At 37.2% G+C, this 18,857-nt stretch overlaps 1 protein-coding gene across 1 annotated transcript in view; it reads right to left on the bottom strand.

The window, feature by feature from the left end:
- Positions 1 to 261: 261 nt before the first annotated feature.
- Positions 262 to 18,857, bottom strand: part of sorcs3a (sortilin related VPS10 domain containing receptor 3a) — a 220,516-nt gene continuing 201,920 nt past the window's right edge. Inside the window, exons 20-27 of the mRNA XM_063884714.1 lie at positions 18,679 to 18,812; positions 17,605 to 17,728; positions 17,005 to 17,117; positions 10,522 to 10,653; positions 10,306 to 10,405; positions 7,951 to 8,056; positions 6,963 to 7,123; positions 262 to 3,774 (exon numbers count right to left, since the gene is read on the bottom strand). Coding sequence (XP_063740784.1) covers positions 3,716 to 3,774; positions 6,963 to 7,123; positions 7,951 to 8,056; positions 10,306 to 10,405; positions 10,522 to 10,653; positions 17,005 to 17,117; positions 17,605 to 17,728; positions 18,679 to 18,812 — 929 coding nt within the window. The 3' untranslated portion in view covers positions 262 to 3,715. The remainder of the gene's footprint in view (positions 3,775 to 6,962; positions 7,124 to 7,950; positions 8,057 to 10,305; positions 10,406 to 10,521; positions 10,654 to 17,004; positions 17,118 to 17,604; positions 17,729 to 18,678; positions 18,813 to 18,857) is intronic.

Genomic DNA, 18,857 nt, shown 5'->3' with positions numbered 1-18,857 from the left:
AAGCTGGCATCATGGCATAGCGTTTTGTTTCCATGAGTGGAGGAGGAGCAGGAACTAGGATGCTAGTTTTTTGACCTTGTTGAGAGCTTATAACTGTAGACATTGTACTACTTTGTGTGATCAAACGTGTTATTTGCTTTAAACCTTCATCTTCTTTGCACTTTTCAGTTTACAGAAATATCACCAGCCAGACGACAATAAACGTTGATGTACAAAAATACATTTATTTGAAACAATTTCAAAATGACAGTTTCCTTACCGTAGAAATATGGAAATAAAGATTAAATGGCACATTAATGATGATGCATGCATTGTAGATTTTTGTGCAATGAAGAACATTACAATGCTTATGCCTTCGGAAGTATCACGAAAGCTAGAATCTCTTTCATTTTCTGGATAATTTTACGGAATATTGTGGCTTTTTTAAGAAGTCAGATTAGACAGCAATGTCCAGTGATCAACGTGGTGATGGAATGACCAATGAGGGAATTACCGAAAGTCTATGAAATGATTTATTGTTCACAGTTCCACTATGAACATGTTCAGGAGCTTTTCTTTGAGACTTTTTTGGAGTACCGAATTCTGTACAATGCAAAAGCTGCTTCAAATTATCATGGCCTGGCTATAACCAGTAAAGTCATCATACATTCTTTACAAGTTCAAAGGATCCAGGAGGGAGAAAAAAGGACAACAAAATACAGTACATGTAGGATTGCAATGAAGTTCAGTACAAACTTTTCAAACGTTTTTTTTTTCTTTTTTTTTCTGTGTGTCCTAATCCTGTTTTGCTAATACAAATCAGAAGAAAGACAGCATCAAAAACCCCACGCTAAGAAAATCCAGCAAGGCAAACAACCCTTTGCTTACGGCATGTGATGAATACAACAAAGCTATAAAACAATCTTTGTTCAATGTGTATTCTGTCTGCGGTAACACGGTTTGGCTGTTTGGTTTGATATGAGAACACTGTGTTTGAGGTAATGAATATGTGATGTGACAGCCTATGCCTTTGTGTTCCTCTGTCCCCTCTCGTTTATCCTGCAAGTGCTGTTTACTTCAGCTGAGCATTTTGGGAAAGCGCTGCATGGGGGCATGCTCTTCTCAGGTGTCCAGCTCTCTCAGATTATCACCATGCTGGATACCAAGAGGCTGGCGGGAATCATCTCGAAGCCAGTCAGTAAGAAAACAGCTTTGATGGGAGAGTGGTGCATGCTGGGAGGATGTTACTTCCTGATTTTAAAGCAAAGCAGTGAGTCAAGCGCAGGGTTGTTAAAGAACCATGATGGCACCATGGAGAGTGGATTTAGACTTTTTAAAGGAAGGGGCGATTTCACAACAGGATTGCACAGCTTTTGCTTTCTGCTAAACCAGTGCAAATATGATAAAAAGACTCTACAAAGGGAGAAAGGCACCACTAAATTTGACATAAGCACTGATTTAAGTTAAGTCATATGCAGGCATTTGGCATAACATGAGCTTTAAAGGCGCTCCGATTCACTCACAGTTACAGTGAAATTATTACTATCATGACTGTAGCCAGGCTGAGTCGAAGACATCGTCATGCTCCGCTCAATATCATCTATTGTGGGTTTGCAGTGACAGGATGTAATGACAGTTGTATGATGAAATATAAATGAAGAAAGCTCCTCTGCAAAGAACGAAAACCATGGATGCTTTGAAATTAGGGTTATCTTAAAAGCAAGAACATTTTTTTTTCTCCCTCCACAAAAAAGGGCAAATTTATCCAAGCTGTACAACTGCTGTTATATTATTCGCACAATGTTGCCTGTGAATCGGGCTTTGGGGCCGGGTAGAAAGTTGGCTCACTATGCCCTATGGACAACTGACTTTAGAGATCAAATTCAGTTTAAAAATGTTTGTGAGGCAAAATGATCTGTGAAGTAATCAACCTTCATCACCTGCTTTGAGCCAACACAGAAAAACCCTGAGCAAAGAACGAAGTGAGAAACTAGCAAGAGTTCATTACAAGTTTTCAATTATATCCGTTTATGAAAAAATAATTTGTTTTTGATAGTGTATATTCAACATAACATAAGCAATATAAGGTATATGCTTAAAAAAATCGATGTACTTTAGGCCTTCTTAGGGTTTTAACAGTATTAGGTGTAGCTTTACACACGTGGCAGTTACTGGCATTTATAACTAACTAAACTCATAATTGTTTAAACTCAATATTGTATGGAGTGGAGCAGGTATGAGTCCTAAAACCAGGAAATTAGTTGGCTTTTTATATCGCTTCCGGTTCACTCATCTAAAAGTCAACTGTTTGAATTAAGGGCTGTGGAAAAACACCCAACTTGTGAATGCCCGAAGCTTCAATGCTTTATAAAAACGGTGGTTGCTAACAAGTGACTAAACACATGAGGTCCTTCGACTTTGATGAAGTTTTTTTAATACCTTACTGTTAGCTTCTGGTTCTGGCAATGACATTTTATCTCCAAAAATCAACACCATTTTGGGATTTTTGGAGAACATCATGGTGAATAAAACACGTAAAGTCTCATTCACATGTTTTTGGTCACAGAGCTTATTTTTCGCAATTTTCCAAACATCTTTTAAAAAATCCAATTGCTTTTTGTTGAGGGAGCACTTGCGATGCTAACTTCCGGGTCGTCAATAATACGACATCAATGCACCACTCTATTGAGTCATCTTGTTTTTTGGAACCGAAGTGGAACCGTACACATAACTTATAATGTTATTTTGGATTGAACGCCATCAAGGTTCTCCCAACATATGAATATTGTGTATTTGATCACTGGTTACTACAATATAATTTAGTTCTGATGTCTTATCAGAGTCATTGTCCAACAGGACAAAGGTAATGTAATGAGGCATATGGCAATGATGGTATCTGTGTAAACATCACTGGATATCTATTGTGTATATCTAATGAAACACATTGGACATGTTTGTATTTCTTTCCAGGGAAATGGTGAGAAGTTAACACTGCATTATTTCAATAGAGTTCTACCTGCATTTACAGATAAATCTTTTCCTATGAGATACTTATCGTCAAACAGTAACTTCAGAAAATAAGGGAACAAGTGTGGGTAAAATCCATTGGGCTCTTCTGATGGAAGATTAGAAAATAACTATTTACAACACTTGCTTATCTACAACACAGAAATCCTGTCCTCAATAAGAACATGCACAAGTCAAGGACCGTAGCGAAACAAAGTTGATTTCTTTAAGTAATGTTGACTTTTTAACACACTTTCAAAAACAGACCAGATCCTCTGTTGTCCATGGTACTTAGACTACAAGCATGTAGAAAGTAATAATATATACATTTAACAGAACACATCATAATATTGTACATTTCAATAATATTCCCTGTTAGATTGAACTCAGACATTATAGTCTATATATAGGCAGAAATTATTCTCAAAGCAAACTCCTTATGAAATTTACAGAACTCTTCACAGGATTGGACCAAAGGTTTTTCCCTCTGTGAATGGATGTAGCTTACACATCCACAAAACTGAACAAGTTTTGCCAGTTACGACTCTGATCTCATCGAGTAAATTGACATTTTTCTGCGTGGATGTTGCTGAACGAGGCATCCGTGCAAGTCAGTATAAATGAGGTCCCTTAGAAAACTATTAACATCAGTTGTGTTGAGAATTACAAAACAGAAAGAGAACCCCGACACTGTAACACTTCGCTGTACATAAACTGTTGCTCTCCGGCTTTACACGCTCGTACAGTTTGGAATCTCCCTTGTGCTCTCGCACGGATTTCCAACTCCCCCTGAGCAGAGAAAGATAGAAGGAGAGAACGAAGAAAGTTAGTTCTGCATCAAAACCTAAAAAATAAAACTTATTTGTCATTGACAACTTGAAAAGGTTTTATCCAAGGGTTTAATGGATATTAGAAACTGAGCCGTTGTGAAATGTATCTTTTTTTCTACAGCTCATGCTTAAAATGAAGGGGAATTGAGTTGTATGTCATCAGTGGAGGATGATGTCTTCAGGGTACATGCAGATCCCGAATATGCTTAATGAAAGGCAGGTTATACTACAAATACAATCTCTCTTCAAAAGTAACAGATAGTAATCAGATTTTATTACTTTTTATATTTTGATACTCAGATTAGGTTACTGATTACATTTTTTACAGGTAACTAGTTGCAATGAAATGCATTTTTAAAGTAAACCTCCCAACCCTGGTTACCGATATATCAAATGTCCTTCAATGTGGTCCCACTGCATTTTGCAACACTTTAGGGAACAACTCTTGCTCAGAAGGAAACAAAACAACTCTTAAAGTGGTTTTAAGGACAAACAAGGCAACGTGAAACACATACAAGAAACTACACATTGGTGTTTATGTTATGTACTGTAGGTCATAACAGCCTGTCAAGACTAACTGCTAGTTCTGATTCAAGGATGCAATTAGTTTGTAAAGTTTTATCATCATTTAATTATTTCATAACTGGATGCTAAAACTATTTAAGTTATGATTTCATTCAGAACAGGGAGCCAACAAAGTCCATACAGTATGTTGAAGACGTATTGGAGGATTGAGTAAACAAACATTACTCACCAAATATAGTTCATATTTCATCCTGTTATGCAATATATTTTTCATGAACAATTAATTGAATTATAATGTAAAACTGTCAAAAACATACCAAACAAACATGTTTATCGATTTGCTTTTCATCTTTTTAGAACAAACGTACTTTATGCAAGACTGAACAAGACATTATGATTGATTTGTTGGCTCACACTCAGGAGAGTTGCTTTTATTTTAGTTCTTTCTTTTGAATAATTTCATTTGTATGCCTACTTGTTGTTGTTTTTATTATGTTCTGTTATTAGAATGTTTAAACAAATGCTTTATTTAATTTTTAAAGGGTTATATCCTCATGGGTTTGGACCCTACGCATTTGTAGAAAAGAGCCTTTGTGTGAACTGGGGGTTGAATTGGGGTTTAATAAAGGATGATATTACGTTGCATTATTGAAAATGTTGTGTCCAGTAATATTAAGCATTACTATGATGATGTCTTTTCTTCTTTTGAACTGAAAATAAGCATTCCTTTTAAAATCTGTTATTGCAGCCTGTATGAAAAACAATACTTAATCCCTGGATTGGCCATTTATTGTAATATATCTTCCAGGACTGGAAGTAATTATTAGTCTTATTAGCATGATCGCTTTTAATATATTCTCTAAAATGTCTAGTGTATTAATTATATTATGTAATTATTAATTTATCTAAGAGTAAAACTTTTTTTATCTTCTTATAAGAGCACTCTATGAAGTAGTGCAGTGGTGATGTATTTGTGTAGGCCGACCTGGAATGTAGCATTGCTTGGGGTCTTTCAACAAGAAACAATGGCTTGCCCCAATGGATTTTGCTACACTGCAGAAGTCAAGCTTTGTTGTCAACCCCTGTTTATGATCCTTATCACATTTTTTTCAGCAGGATAATCTCTACCTATTAACACCACTTTGTGATACTTAGGTTAAAAGCTAACAAAATGCTGATGATACTCACACATTTTGTTCAGCAAAAGGATGTCCATATATAAACATCACTATGTTTGTGTATGTGTTGAAGCGTAAATGCAATCAGAAGTAAAAAGCTAATGTAATGCTATAAATGAACCACATCACAGTTGTATGGTTGTGTGTCACCCCGGCTAAGCTAAAGGTGGACTTGTGTCTGAGTGATGAGGTCTATAAGTTTAATTTAGTCACTTCTTAGCAACTGTTATTTATATGACTTATATAAGCTTGGGACATTTACAAGTGGGGTATTTATTGACACAAAAATGGGTTAGCATACTCCTTACCACAAACATGTTCAAAGATCCATTGACCTTAAGACGAAGGAACCAGAACTGGTAAAGTGCTGATTATTTTCTGGGTTTTGAGACTCAATACTACACCGATCTATATCACAAATCTCATGTACATGCACTTTGAAGTTGCATTGCACTGTATAGAAGGCATCAAGGCCTTTGTGTTGCTGCTGTTTTTCCTGTACATTTCTCCTTATGCAAGTTCCAGAAAATGCACTACAGTAGTGGAATACAATTTTTTGTTTCACACGCTATTAATGTGTAGCATAAAGAAACAGCAACTAGTTTTGCAACCCTGTGAAGTCCTCCATAGCAGTGGTCAGCAAATATTATTACATTTTAGATTTAGCATGATTAGGGTTAGGGCACCACCTCAGGTCATGCTGCTACATGAAGACAATACTGACTGCCTCTCCTCTGTGGATTATTACAGGCAGTAAGCAAAAGATAATAATGGGCATTGAGCATAATACAATATTGTGGGTGTCACCCCTGTGTAAGACCTGTTATCATTTTCACACCTACGTCAGCTACTCAGAGACACATTAATTTGGGAACTGCACTTGCCATTTGACCTGTACTGCATTCTATTGGTAAAGCAGCAAAACAGTGCATCATATAAGGTCAGAGTAAGCAGAAGTCAGCCAATTAGCTTTTCGCAATGTGCTGGAATATTTAAACAAGTCATACTCTAACCAAATAGTCGAGTGATTAAGGCCGCTGCCTCTGTGCTCCTACTGGCCAACTAAATCCTGAGGCAGCATGCTTAAACATGTTGGTTTTATTATTTATTCATTGTTCTCAGTACTGCAAGCCTTGCTGAAAATCTTTTCTTTACTATGCTAAACCCCATCCTGGTCTGTCTTTACTCTGCAGCTCCCTTTGCTTTCCTCATCTCTGAATAATTAAAATTGCTAAAAGGAGATTAAGTTGCCAATTCTCTGTTTAAAAAATAATTTAAATTCAATAGCTAGAGTACTCCTGGGGAGTGATTCTGCACCAATGTATTTGTGTATTCTGTCTTCTAAAACCATCTTCAAAACGATAGAAACATCCTGTCTCAGATAAGGAAACCAAAACCCCTTTCATGTCAGATTTCACCACTTGTATGAAAGCTCTTCACTTACTTTTGATCCTGGCATCCAGTTCTTTCTCCATGAGTTCTTTGGATGCGGAGAACTCACTTAGAGTGATTTTAGGCGTGCTGTCGCCCTGGCCTACCGAGCCAATCATCTCCTGCTCCTTCTCCTGGTTCACCTCAGCGTATATGTTGATCCAAGGTATTTTTCTAATTTTACAAAAAAAGACAAATTGGGGGAAAAAAAAGGAAATGTTTGTAATATAGTCTTTATAGTCTTAACTATAATCATTCTTCTCACAATAAACCTTTCTTTGGTAGGTAGAATTATCATTTTTACAAGTCTAACAAAAGTATTATTTAGATGACAAACTCTTTTAAACACATTTCTCGGCTAACCTCAAGGACAGTTGTCCTGCTTCTTGGTGCTTTGGGCATTCCATCTTTGAAAGTTGTCTTGACTGTAATAATACCTCAGTGACTAATCTTTAGGCAAATAACATTGGCACTGGTATCTTTTCCCATCAACATTTAGAACACCTAATTTACATCTTTATTTAGTCACCAATCCAATTTATTTCCAATTACTATTCATTTTGGTTATTAATTGCTCTGTTTTGTCAACTGTGAGATTTCTTGAAAAATACATACTCTTTAGACTAATGTGAAAAAATTCATATTCATAATTAATGACAGCTTTTACATTCCCCCCGACTTTTCAAGAGAATCATTTCAAGTATGAATAATTTATTCAGCAAATAACAAGCATGGCACAGCAACCGCATATTAAATCCTATAATGGTCGTTTTCTCCAGATTTTATCACTGATTGGAGCCACATGCCCATGCAATCCTGCTAGAAGTTTGTGTACAACCTCTAGGGGGACTTCTTAAATCAAATTTCTTAGCGAGGCTGATTGATTGGTCCAGACGGTGCTCAAATGGTATCATCAATAATGGATCATAAATAATAGATATATACTAGGGTTCTATATGACCATGCTATGTGCAGCAGGTGGAAGTAATCACACAGTATACCTCTTGAATTTGTAGATGAGGAACACTGCTAAACCCAGGAACACCACCGATAGGAGCATCAGCATGGCCGAGCTGCTGTGTCTGGGGCTGGAGTCCACCAAGGGTGCTGTGGGAGCAACAAATATATATTAATCAGGATAAAAAAGTTAAGTAGCTAAAGTTGTTTGGTGCCTGTAAATATCTAAAGGCTTTATAACATGTTTAGTTAGGTTAGCATGTGAGATGTGCTTTAATATTGCTGTTAGCCTAACCAACATCTGATGTAAATTTACATACATTATTCTTGACTAAAAGTTAAAAAGCTATATCAAGTAACTACGTTAAATGAAGTTGTTGGAAGACCTGTAAATAAATGTAGGCTACAACATGTTTAGCTCGTTCAGCATGTAGGCCTAACTGTGCTTGTGACGTATACTACTGTATTTTAAACAATTACAATCCTACCAAACTTATTCAAGATATTTCCAATATTACTAAAGCACTTTTAATATTTATCATTTAAATATTGTAAATCCTGCAATGTTAACTACATTTGTTAGCCTTCATAGATATCCTCCTCCAGTCTTACTCTCCATTGGTAGCTAATTTTCTTTACTGTTCATTTCAGTGTTCTACTTTATTTTACAGCCACAGCGCATATTAATACATTTCTCAATAAATGCTAGAGTTAGCCAATGTCTAATTTCGTCCGTTGTCCCCTGGAAGGAAATTATTAAAAGCCTAATCATAAGAAACAGAAGGATATAAAAAAGTACATTCAACACCACTTGCCAATTAATTGTTGATTAGCAGAGTAGGGTACACAGGTAGCAGGATTGTGTATTGTCCAATAACAAATTAAACAACTCCACAGGGCATCTTTAATCTGCAACATGTGCAACACGTATAAACTGCAAGTGCTTGGGCAGTTCCGCAAAACAATTTTAGCAAAGAAATGGTCATGGTCTCATAAACATTTGTGTTATCAGTTTCTAACACAATACAAATTGTGTTATTCTTCATTTATCGGACTGCACATTTAGATTAAACTTTTGAAATGAAATATAGACCCATGTTTATGCTCCAGTAAATTAACTCCACTGCTGATCATGAGTTCTGTATATACACACACAACAGAGATAATGGATTTTAAAATGATGCTTTTGTTTTATATATGTCAAATGTCATAATTTTTGATAGCTTGAAATTGCTGTTTCTTATGCCGGGCAAAACAGGTGACAGCAGCAGGTATTTCTTACATTTGAGGTGGATTTGAAATGGTTACATTTACCTCAAACAAAAGGCTGACCAAACAAGCACTTTCTAGGATTGGTATCACAGTACATGTTTTTTTTCATAATCAAACATGTTAGTTTGAAGAGGGCATTATTGTCTGTTATTTCAGGGAAATCACATTTCATTTCCAATGTTTATGAGCTACTTGCAAACACTTGATCTTAGAAACAATGTTACACATGTTGTTGACCTTTCTCAAGCAGCTTGAAGGCATTTTAGACCTTTTCTTGGGAGGTGAAATATAAAGAGGGATCCAGCTGGGTGCACCTCCAGTTTCATTAAAGTGCAGCACACCACATATAGTCACAAAGCAGCATATGCTTGGCTGTTAATACCCAGCACTTTCAGCTACACACAACTCATGGCTGTGTGCCTCCGAAGACTGTATGCCTAATGAAACTGGCCAAGCAATGAATACTGTGTAAGTGTATCTGTCCAGCATTCCGACTCAGGATTTGTTAAGGAATTTCCAATACCAATAAAGGGTAGATTTTTCCTGAAAATCCATGTTCTTTACAATGTGCCTCCATGAATCCAGCATTGATTTGATACTTATAACAGCAATTTTGTTTTCTGCAGCGGTGTCTATAGAAGGTTTCTAATCTTGATCAACCTTTTTATTTTCAGCAGTTTATAAGCAGACACATTTGACTCTTCAAGCATTTCTTAAGACTGTTTTTCCCATAAAAGTGTACAGTGTTCTTTCTCAAGGACTAAATAATCAACATAATTATACTCTGTGTAACACTCATTTTGTGGTTGGATGGCGATACAAGAAATAGAACAGATGTTCAGCTTTTTATGGCAGGCATAAGAGATCGTCTCAAGGAGCTCCTCTTAAAATCAACCCCCACCCTCTAATTGTCCCTTGGTTCTTTATTGGGAAAGGCGGCAGACTGACACAAATTTTAAATGGTGGAGTAAAGAAAAAAATCATGTTGTCCAATGACGATTTCTACAGTTCTGTTTTTTTGGGACTTCCAAATGAAGAATATAAAATGATACGGGAAGCTTAAATTACCAGTGCAAGGTAAAACTACGGTTGATAACTTAATGTCAATAAGAGCAAATGTTTCTTACCAAGTGTTAACTGTGTGTTGTACACAATCACCCTTACGCCGGGCTTCAGCTCGAACTCCACCAAGTTCTGGTTCAGCGCTGTTACAATTACATCGGATACCTGATAAACACAAACAACATGGTTATCTACATTCAAAGAAGTCATTGTTTTTCAACAGCAATGTTTTGGATTAGTTTTTGACAAGTTATGTAGATTTCCATTAAAGTTGCCCATACCTGCTCTAGCACCTCTTCACTCTTTTTCTTGCCCTCTGATTGGTTCTTGTGGGGTAACAGGAAGAGTTCAGCAGCTGTTGGGACACCTGGGAACACGGCTACCAGGAGCTGCTCCTCTGGGAAGTCTGACACCTGGGATAAGGCAGACAAATGCACTGTGACAGTGATTTTTACAAATAACGTAATCAATTTGTGACTTTGTTCTGTGCCCATGAAATAAGACAATCACGTTCTTCCAGTCAGCTAACCCCCCTGGAGTGGATTATTGTGCAAATGTTACATATGTATTGCCGGCATAAGGAAGCACAGCGCTCAACATAGCAGGGGGCTGGTTGTGAAAATAATAACTTTCCCAGCAGAGGAACTAACACTCAAGTACACTGCCATAATCTAGAGGGTGCTTTGGATATATGCTGCAATATGAAGAGTATGGTGTATGAATGTAGCGGCTAAGTTGAATTTGGACATCAAGCAGTGCTCTTTTTTGCACGCTGCTGCAAAAAATGCTCTAAAAGGGATTGTATAGTATATATATATGTTAATAAGAGCATGAAACATTGGACTTATGATTGCTGAACTGTCGGCGGTAAAGAAAAAAGAAAAGAGAGAACAAGATCTGAAAACTAGGAAAGGGAAGACGTTAGATGAGGGTTAGGGAAATCAGTGGAAAAGGAAAGACCAGAGGTAAACACTAAAATGAACAGCAGGAGAAGACTGCAAAGAAGTACAGTATGAAGTGCTGCCCCCTTTTAAGTCAAGTTAGTGTCGCCACATTTCAGCCATTGGTACGCAGTGGAACAGCGTCTTTTTGAGGGACCCCAATGCAAAGCCTTGAATTATCTAACTCGTTATCCATTACATAGCACATTTTATAACAAGTACATGTTTAAAATGTGAGCAGTACATCTATATCTGTTTTTAATCTTAAGAGAAAGCACTCCATTATGTACTCAAACCCTCAGTCAGGATATAAATGCCTAAGTGGCTATATACACTCAACACCTCAGACGTTGGGGATCATCTTCACATAGCACACCCTCTTGATACAGTTTTTGATGCCTTAATGATATAACGAGGCAGAATTCTTAATCAGAGTTATTTTCTTTTTTTGACTTTTTTTATTAAGTGTTGATTGAACTTTAGAAATAAATATTGTCTTAAATCTTAACACATGCACATTTAAACCCAAAACAAAGGAAATATAAAACTTTACTTTGCTACTTTGGCTAAAGAATCTTTTTTTAAAACATGAGTTAGACGTAACTAACTTAATATTCACACAACAGCAAAATCATTTTTTGGTTCATTGAGATCATTGTAAGTTTCTGTGGTAATTTTATTACTGCCAATGTTTTGCAGAGGTAGAAACAAGAACCCCGATCGATATATTCTACAACAACGGAAAGTTAACAAAGTTTTGATAAAATAGCACAAATAAATCTATTCAATCTTTTCAAATTGACATAATAAACTACTGTAAATCCAACTGGTCTTTCTAAATACATTTTAGTATGTTGCAGGGACTCAACATTTACCGGAATGCACCTGAATGATGGCAGTGGCGAAACTGGACTTTAGTTACTATTCACAACTAGCACCGGACTGCTGTCTGTGAGAGAGAGCAGCGGGAGATTGGGTAGGAACAACACAGATAGATACAAGAGTGCTGAATGCATAATGACCTTTGTGTCTAGTTCACACATGTTAGTACCCCACTGTTTCAAATATAACTTCTTGGGAAGATAGCAAAGTTGTTTTTTTTCTTTAACAGTTTAGAGTTCATATTGTCGAGATAGGAAAAATGTTCAGTTTCAATATTTCTCAACTGGACATTGTGCTACATAAACTGTGTACCAAAGCAGAATATCTGCATAAACAGATTATTTCGTCAACATAACAAACACCTCAATCTATTACATGTGTTTCAAGTCATGGTGGTTCCAATAGTTGGTAAGGGGTGAATGGATTGTCCTGGAACAGGATAAAGACATTCATGGTTACAGGAAGATGAACTTTAGAAATGTTGTTGAATCCCTAACTTTTTTGAGAAGATACCTGTAATTGCAAAATTCCCGACAGCATCCTATGTCCTTGAGCATTCATTGATAACAAGCAAATCCACCATAATTGTACCCAGAAGGTTTTTGCTACAAAGGTTATGTTGAAAACACAGCTAAGACTCAACTATCCAAAGACATGCCTTTCTAATTGCTTGAGGGCGGAAAAAAAAAATAGTTGTAAGATAAATAAACAAAAGTTTCAAACACGCTGTCAAAGTATGAAAACAAGATATTTTGGTGATGGTTCACATATGAATTCCTTCAGGCATATAATTAAACTTTTGGAATTCAACAAAAGAAAGTAAATTGGTTTGAAATGAAAACGTTTTCTGGCTAAATGTTAATTTCCAATGGTTTCTGATGAAATAGGTGAGGCCAAACCAATGTTTTCTGTTTTAATTTCCCAAAATCGTTTTCTAGTCCCTAAAACAGTTTATTCAAGGAAAGAATGCAGAGCCTGGGTGGTGATCACTCTTCATTTTAGAGCCTGCAATGTTTTTATGTTTTCTCAACGGCTTGGTTGGACAATGGAGAGGCTAAAGCCAAAGCACATCAATTATAAAGCACTGAAATCACTATTTGAGTACCAAAGTAGTGGACAAATGATAGCCGTAGGCATGACTTGCAATGAAAGAAGGGGCGGCAGAGGGGGGAGGTAAAGTAAATAGGATGACAAAAGAGGCAATAGCCACTGAAAAAAATCAATACACTTTGACCATGTTTGTTCTCAATGCAATCTGTCATTAGTTCAGAAAAAAGCTGCTTGGAGTGCTCTCTTTCCGTGCTGTGCAAATCTACTGCTGGAAACAAACATTAGATTGAAATAGCAAGCAGGGAGAGAGGTGAGTCACTGAGCGAGGAGGAGGTTACCTGCTGCAGGGAAGTGTGGCTCAATTTGGTTTGATACAAAGATCCCACAGTGCAATATTTTCTCAAGTTTATTTTGGTATTATCTGAAGAAGATGAGCTCTAGAGGGGCTGAGGACAGAAATGAAACTTTGAATAAACTGAAAGTTTCCACCTCTACGCATACAGTCCATATGTTTTGTGTATGTTCTATGTACCAGAAGCGATTATATGTGATATTTATGCAACGGTTAAAAAGTCACGTGTTTGAGCTCAACTAAAGGTAAAACTGTGTGTGTGTGTGTGTGTGTGTGTGTTACTACAGCCTAAGAAAATGACATAACTGCATAAAATGGCTGCAGGATGTTTGACCAAACACAATCTCTAAGTCAATCAAAGTGGCTGTGTTTCTATCCGACCATTAGTCCCTTATCATTTTCTTCTTCTTCTTCTTCTTCTTCTTCACTCGGCCTTCTTCGCCTTTACGCCTGATCCACGCAGAGCCGCCCACACACTGCTCAAGACCTCGGTGTACAGCAGCGTCCCAAGGAAGACGACCGCCGTGCCCACCCAGTGCCACGTGGTGAAGGGGTTTTGGAAGTACATGATGGAGAAAATGAGGCTGAGGAACTTCCTCAGTCACCACCAGAGTGACGGTCAGCGAGGCGCATGTTACTCACGGCAGCAGCACACGTTGAGCTAAATGATGGCAACATCAGGAAAACATGCTTCCAATAAAAGTGTGATATTGGTGTTGCTGGTATAATATTAACCATGGCCTACATCTTATTCAAACTTGTAAGCATGCTCACAATTACAAAGTACACCTTAAGGACATTACATTTGGAGGTATTTGGTGAAGTATTAAACACATTTTGTAATTTAACTTAATAATGACAAAGTCCAACCAACAGCTCTGAAGACATTAGCTGCTTGCTCTGTTACGACAACATTTGGGATGTCTTGGAATCATGGCTGGTTTTGCAAAATTCCATGGCAACCCATTCCATAGTTTTTTAGATCGTTTAGTCATCATGCACTTTGGGATTCTAGCCATTGCAGACCATTTACATGCACATAAACCTATACAGGAAAGGGATAACCCCTAAAAGCACAATAGGGCATCTTTAACTGAAATTCACATTATTTTTAATTAACATGAGGGGAATCTCTTCAAACCCAATATCAATTCTAGTCATTTTAGAGAACGGTCATTATCAACATAACCATAGTTTACCAGAGTGAAGGCAAAACATATTGCTGTGAAGGATTTTCTAAGAAATGTTGTGCCGTCAGGGTAGCAATAAGAACATGACAGCTAGATTTAACTTTAAATTAAGCTGTGGGGGAGTATGAACATTGTAAACTGTCTGCCTTTGAGCTGAGAGACATAAAGGGAATGTAAGAGGGACACAGTTGTAGATAAACAGAGGGGGATGATTTAACCTCCATTACTGATTGTGCATTGAGAACTAGTAGAGGCAGTGGCACCAAAGTTATAACACGAGAGACTCAGCATCTGCCCTGCAAGTAATAGCGCCACAGTTAAATGGACCTTGACTTTAATTGTAAGTTGTTCCCTCTTCTCATCTCCTGTTTTATTGTTGGGGAGTTGTTTACTATATTGAAAAGCCATCAGATGTGGACTGGCCTCTGTCTCAAGTAAGAGTTCTCAACCGTAATAAAATAGCGGGAAAAAAAGCCTTCCTGTCAAAATTGTATACCGTTTTTGTCTGAAAATGTTATGTGATGTCATTGATAGGCTTATAAACACATCCACAGTTTGAGCAGGACAATTTGAAAATGTATAAAGCAAAAGTGACATATCAGGCACTATCCCCCAGATTAAAATAGTAAAAGTCACATGTATGAATGGTCACTATTTACAAGTATACTTCCTGTTCAATGTAATACTTCACTTCAAAAAACAATCTGTGAGGATGGTTATTTATTGTAACCCTAGTTCTATGACAACTAGATAGCCATACAATGTGTATGTTCATGCTTGGTCCACCTGAAGAACTCCATGTAAGTTTATTGGGGGAAGTATCTATAAAACAGTGTTTGTCTTTATCCATTACTGTACAAGATAAGTGTGAGGAGAAAAACTCTTTAAAAGCAAACGTGAACATAAAGGAGTATTAGTCACACTTGGTTATTGTATCTTTTAGCCAATGTTTTACCATGACGCACCATGAAAGGAAAACATAACTTGGAATAATAAAGGTCACTCTACCAAAGTGTAAAAGCCCTAATCATTTTAAAGGTTGTATTAAGCTTTTTCTAATTTACTGAAATAATGAAGTTTTGTTCTGGTTGTTCTGCATGCATTGCTGTTTAGAACACTAAACTCCCACACAGTGAACCTGGAGCCTTCAACCTAATGAAAGGCAGGAATACAACCTCATTTTCAGCCAGCATGAAGTGGAAGACAATTAACAAATCCTGATGAAATTCACTTATCAAATAAAGTGGATACACTTTATTAGGATGACGAAGTTAAAGAAGCACATTTTAGAAAGTGCCCTGCACATAACCCTGGCACCAGCGCATGTACTTCATGTTATGTTAAGGAATGTAAATGTGTTATGACAGTATTCATGCTAATCTCTGTGATCAGAGAAGAACACAATCATTTAATAGCTTAATAATGTATTGATAATCTAGGTCATTGATTGTGTGTTGAAAAGATACTCACTCTAGAGGGAACTTTGGGATTTAAGCATTTGCAGACCCTTAACATGCACAAAACTTATACAACACACTGGAGGAAAGGAAAACCCCCAAAAACCATAACAGGGTCTCTTTAAAAGTGAAATGTACACCTTAGTCGAGTTCAAACAAAACCAAAACCAGTCTACAGGGTTGTTAACATCGATTCAGTCGAAATTATTTAACAGAAACATGTCCCATCTTCTGGACTTGATGGGGAAATGTGTTATTGATAAAAAAATATGTTTTTGGGGCCAAACCGACCTTGCCTAAGTTATTTATGAGATCTCCTTTAACCATTTTAAACATTTCTACAAAAGCGCCCACCTGCAGCTCTTAAACTCGATTTGTTGGTAAGACGGTCAAGAGCGCAGCATAACCAAATGCAGTCCGCTATTCATGAACTGTGAATATGGAGTTGAATAGCACTTAACAACGATGGGTGAGCTGCCCACACATTGCGATGCTACTTGCACCCCTCTACAGTACGTTCAAGTATGCTAACACATACACACATTAGATACCGTGACATACTTTGTCACTCAAAAGGTCCCTACGAAGCCGCCACACTTGAAGTTCTAAGAACTTTTTATTGCCGACTTTACATTTAAAGAATCCGATCTCATGAAATCTTCTTGGGCGAGAAGGAAAGCAGAGGCGTCTTCACACCTCTCTGATGATGAATCACTGGGTAGCCTAAGGGCGATATTTTTTGCCGCACCAATGAGTAGAGGGCAGCAAAGGTAATAGGGGTATAGGAAATAATTGAGAAAGAGCAGGGTGAGAAGGACAATAGGAGATAAAAAGACAGAGGAGTTGAAGACAGACAGCAAGATGGACGGAAGAGAAAATGAAATTCACTCACTTGGAGCAAAGCCTTCTTAATTACTCTCCCCACATCCTGTCTCCACTCGGGTATGTCTGGGTTGAACTCGTCCAGATTAGGGGAGAATGATAAAAGTAGAGATTTGAAGAATTCTGTTGAGGAGAGTCGGGGGAGAATCAGCCATTAATTCACTCGGATCCAGGGGCATTATTCTCGGGGAGCTGCGCCAAAACTGTCATTTCGCTCAAGTTGAGTTTCAGGTAGTTAACACTTGATGAAAAGACGAGGGTTTCTCATATCCCCTGCACTTCCCTTTGGCTGAATGTACCAGATGCACTTCTAGATAATTAGAAAATGTCACAGCTCTAAGCCGCCCCATCTACTGGTATAAATCAAAGTATTTTACAGATACTTGCTGTCGGGCTACTTACTTTCAAATGAAGACATATTTTCATAGGTTCTAAAAGTGATGTCATATATTTCCCCTCAGAAGCAGCAGTTTTATTTCAAAAACATTTTATACACATAAATATTTCTAAAAGGTGTCTAACTAACGGACTGTTTTCTGAAATATTTCCATAAGACTACATTTTTTTAGCTGAAATCTAAGAAGTAAGAAGAAATAGAAGAAATACTGACCTTTGACTGCTATGGTCTTGGTATCCTGCAGTATGGTGTTGGCTACAGCCACCTGTACTGTGATGGTGTGCATTCCGTCGTTGGGAAAGGTGTGTGAGATGCTCCCGTCCAATGTTATTATGGGCTGCAAGAGCAAAAGGTACAGGTACAAAGGATGTCACACCCACTCAAGCACATGGTCCATGCTTAAATCACTGGACATTGACTATCTTGCCATAGGCTGGTTCTCAAGTTTGGCCAAAGATTCCTTATGTGCATTCCATCCATCAGTGGTGCGACAAATAGGGCTAAAACCAGGATTTATTCAAGAGAAATATAAAGTTTGGTTGAAGTAAGGGTTTGTTTGGAGTGCTTTGTTAGGCAATTGGTTACCTTGGGATCTTTATAGTGTTTTGATAAAAAGAAAATAAATAATGATTCAAAATGTTCATGACGGATAAGCCTCTCAGTAAAACAAACGAAGGCGTTAGACAAACTAAAACAACATTACAAAACATGTACAAATGTATAATATAAATAAATAAAACAATATAAAAATAAATACATAATGATAATAATGATTAAATACCAATAAAAGGGGGATGTCTCTAATGAAAAGCTTACGCCAAAAATATATCTTCAACTGTCATTTAAAAAAACAATTAAAAACATATTGTGTAAAGGTCAACCTGAGATTGACTTCAGTTTAAATATTATGGGATTACAGACAACATATGCCGCCTTTTAGACATGCAAGCATCATAGCTCTAGGGGTTGCAATGTTCCTGGATGGATTGTAGTGGACTTTGAAACTTTCAGGTAAAATTAGAATGTGTCCAATACTTTGGTTTATATTCTAATTCCTGCAAAAATAATCCCTTTATACTCTAAAGTATATTTTGCTCATTCATATTTTACATATGTTAGAGTATTAACATGCTTAACTAAAGCAGTGACCATAATCATTAACATGTTGTTTTCAATGTATACATTATAACAAAAGGCCAACAAAGTCAGATGCAGAGGGAGCCACAAAAGAACCTGCTTGCTGTTTAAAAGCAGCTTAAGTCAAGAGTGCTGTTATGGAAGAAGTACCTCAGTACTGTTACCAAACCACCAGAAGTAAGTAACAGTGCGTGAGTGGCTGGGCAGGACCACTGCTGTGATGTTCACCTCCTTGTTTTTTATGACCACAAAGGGAGCGAGAAGCTGGATGTGCTCCACTGGACCTGAGAAAGAAAGAAAGAAAGAAAGAAAGAAAGAAAGAAAGAAAG

The sequence above is a fragment of the Eleginops maclovinus genome, chromosome 5 (assembly GCF_036324505.1).
Source record: "Eleginops maclovinus isolate JMC-PN-2008 ecotype Puerto Natales chromosome 5, JC_Emac_rtc_rv5, whole genome shotgun sequence".
NCBI classification, from domain to species: domain Eukaryota; kingdom Metazoa; phylum Chordata; class Actinopteri; order Perciformes; family Eleginopidae; genus Eleginops; species Eleginops maclovinus.
This window is presented reverse-complemented; position numbering and strand designations above follow the sequence as displayed.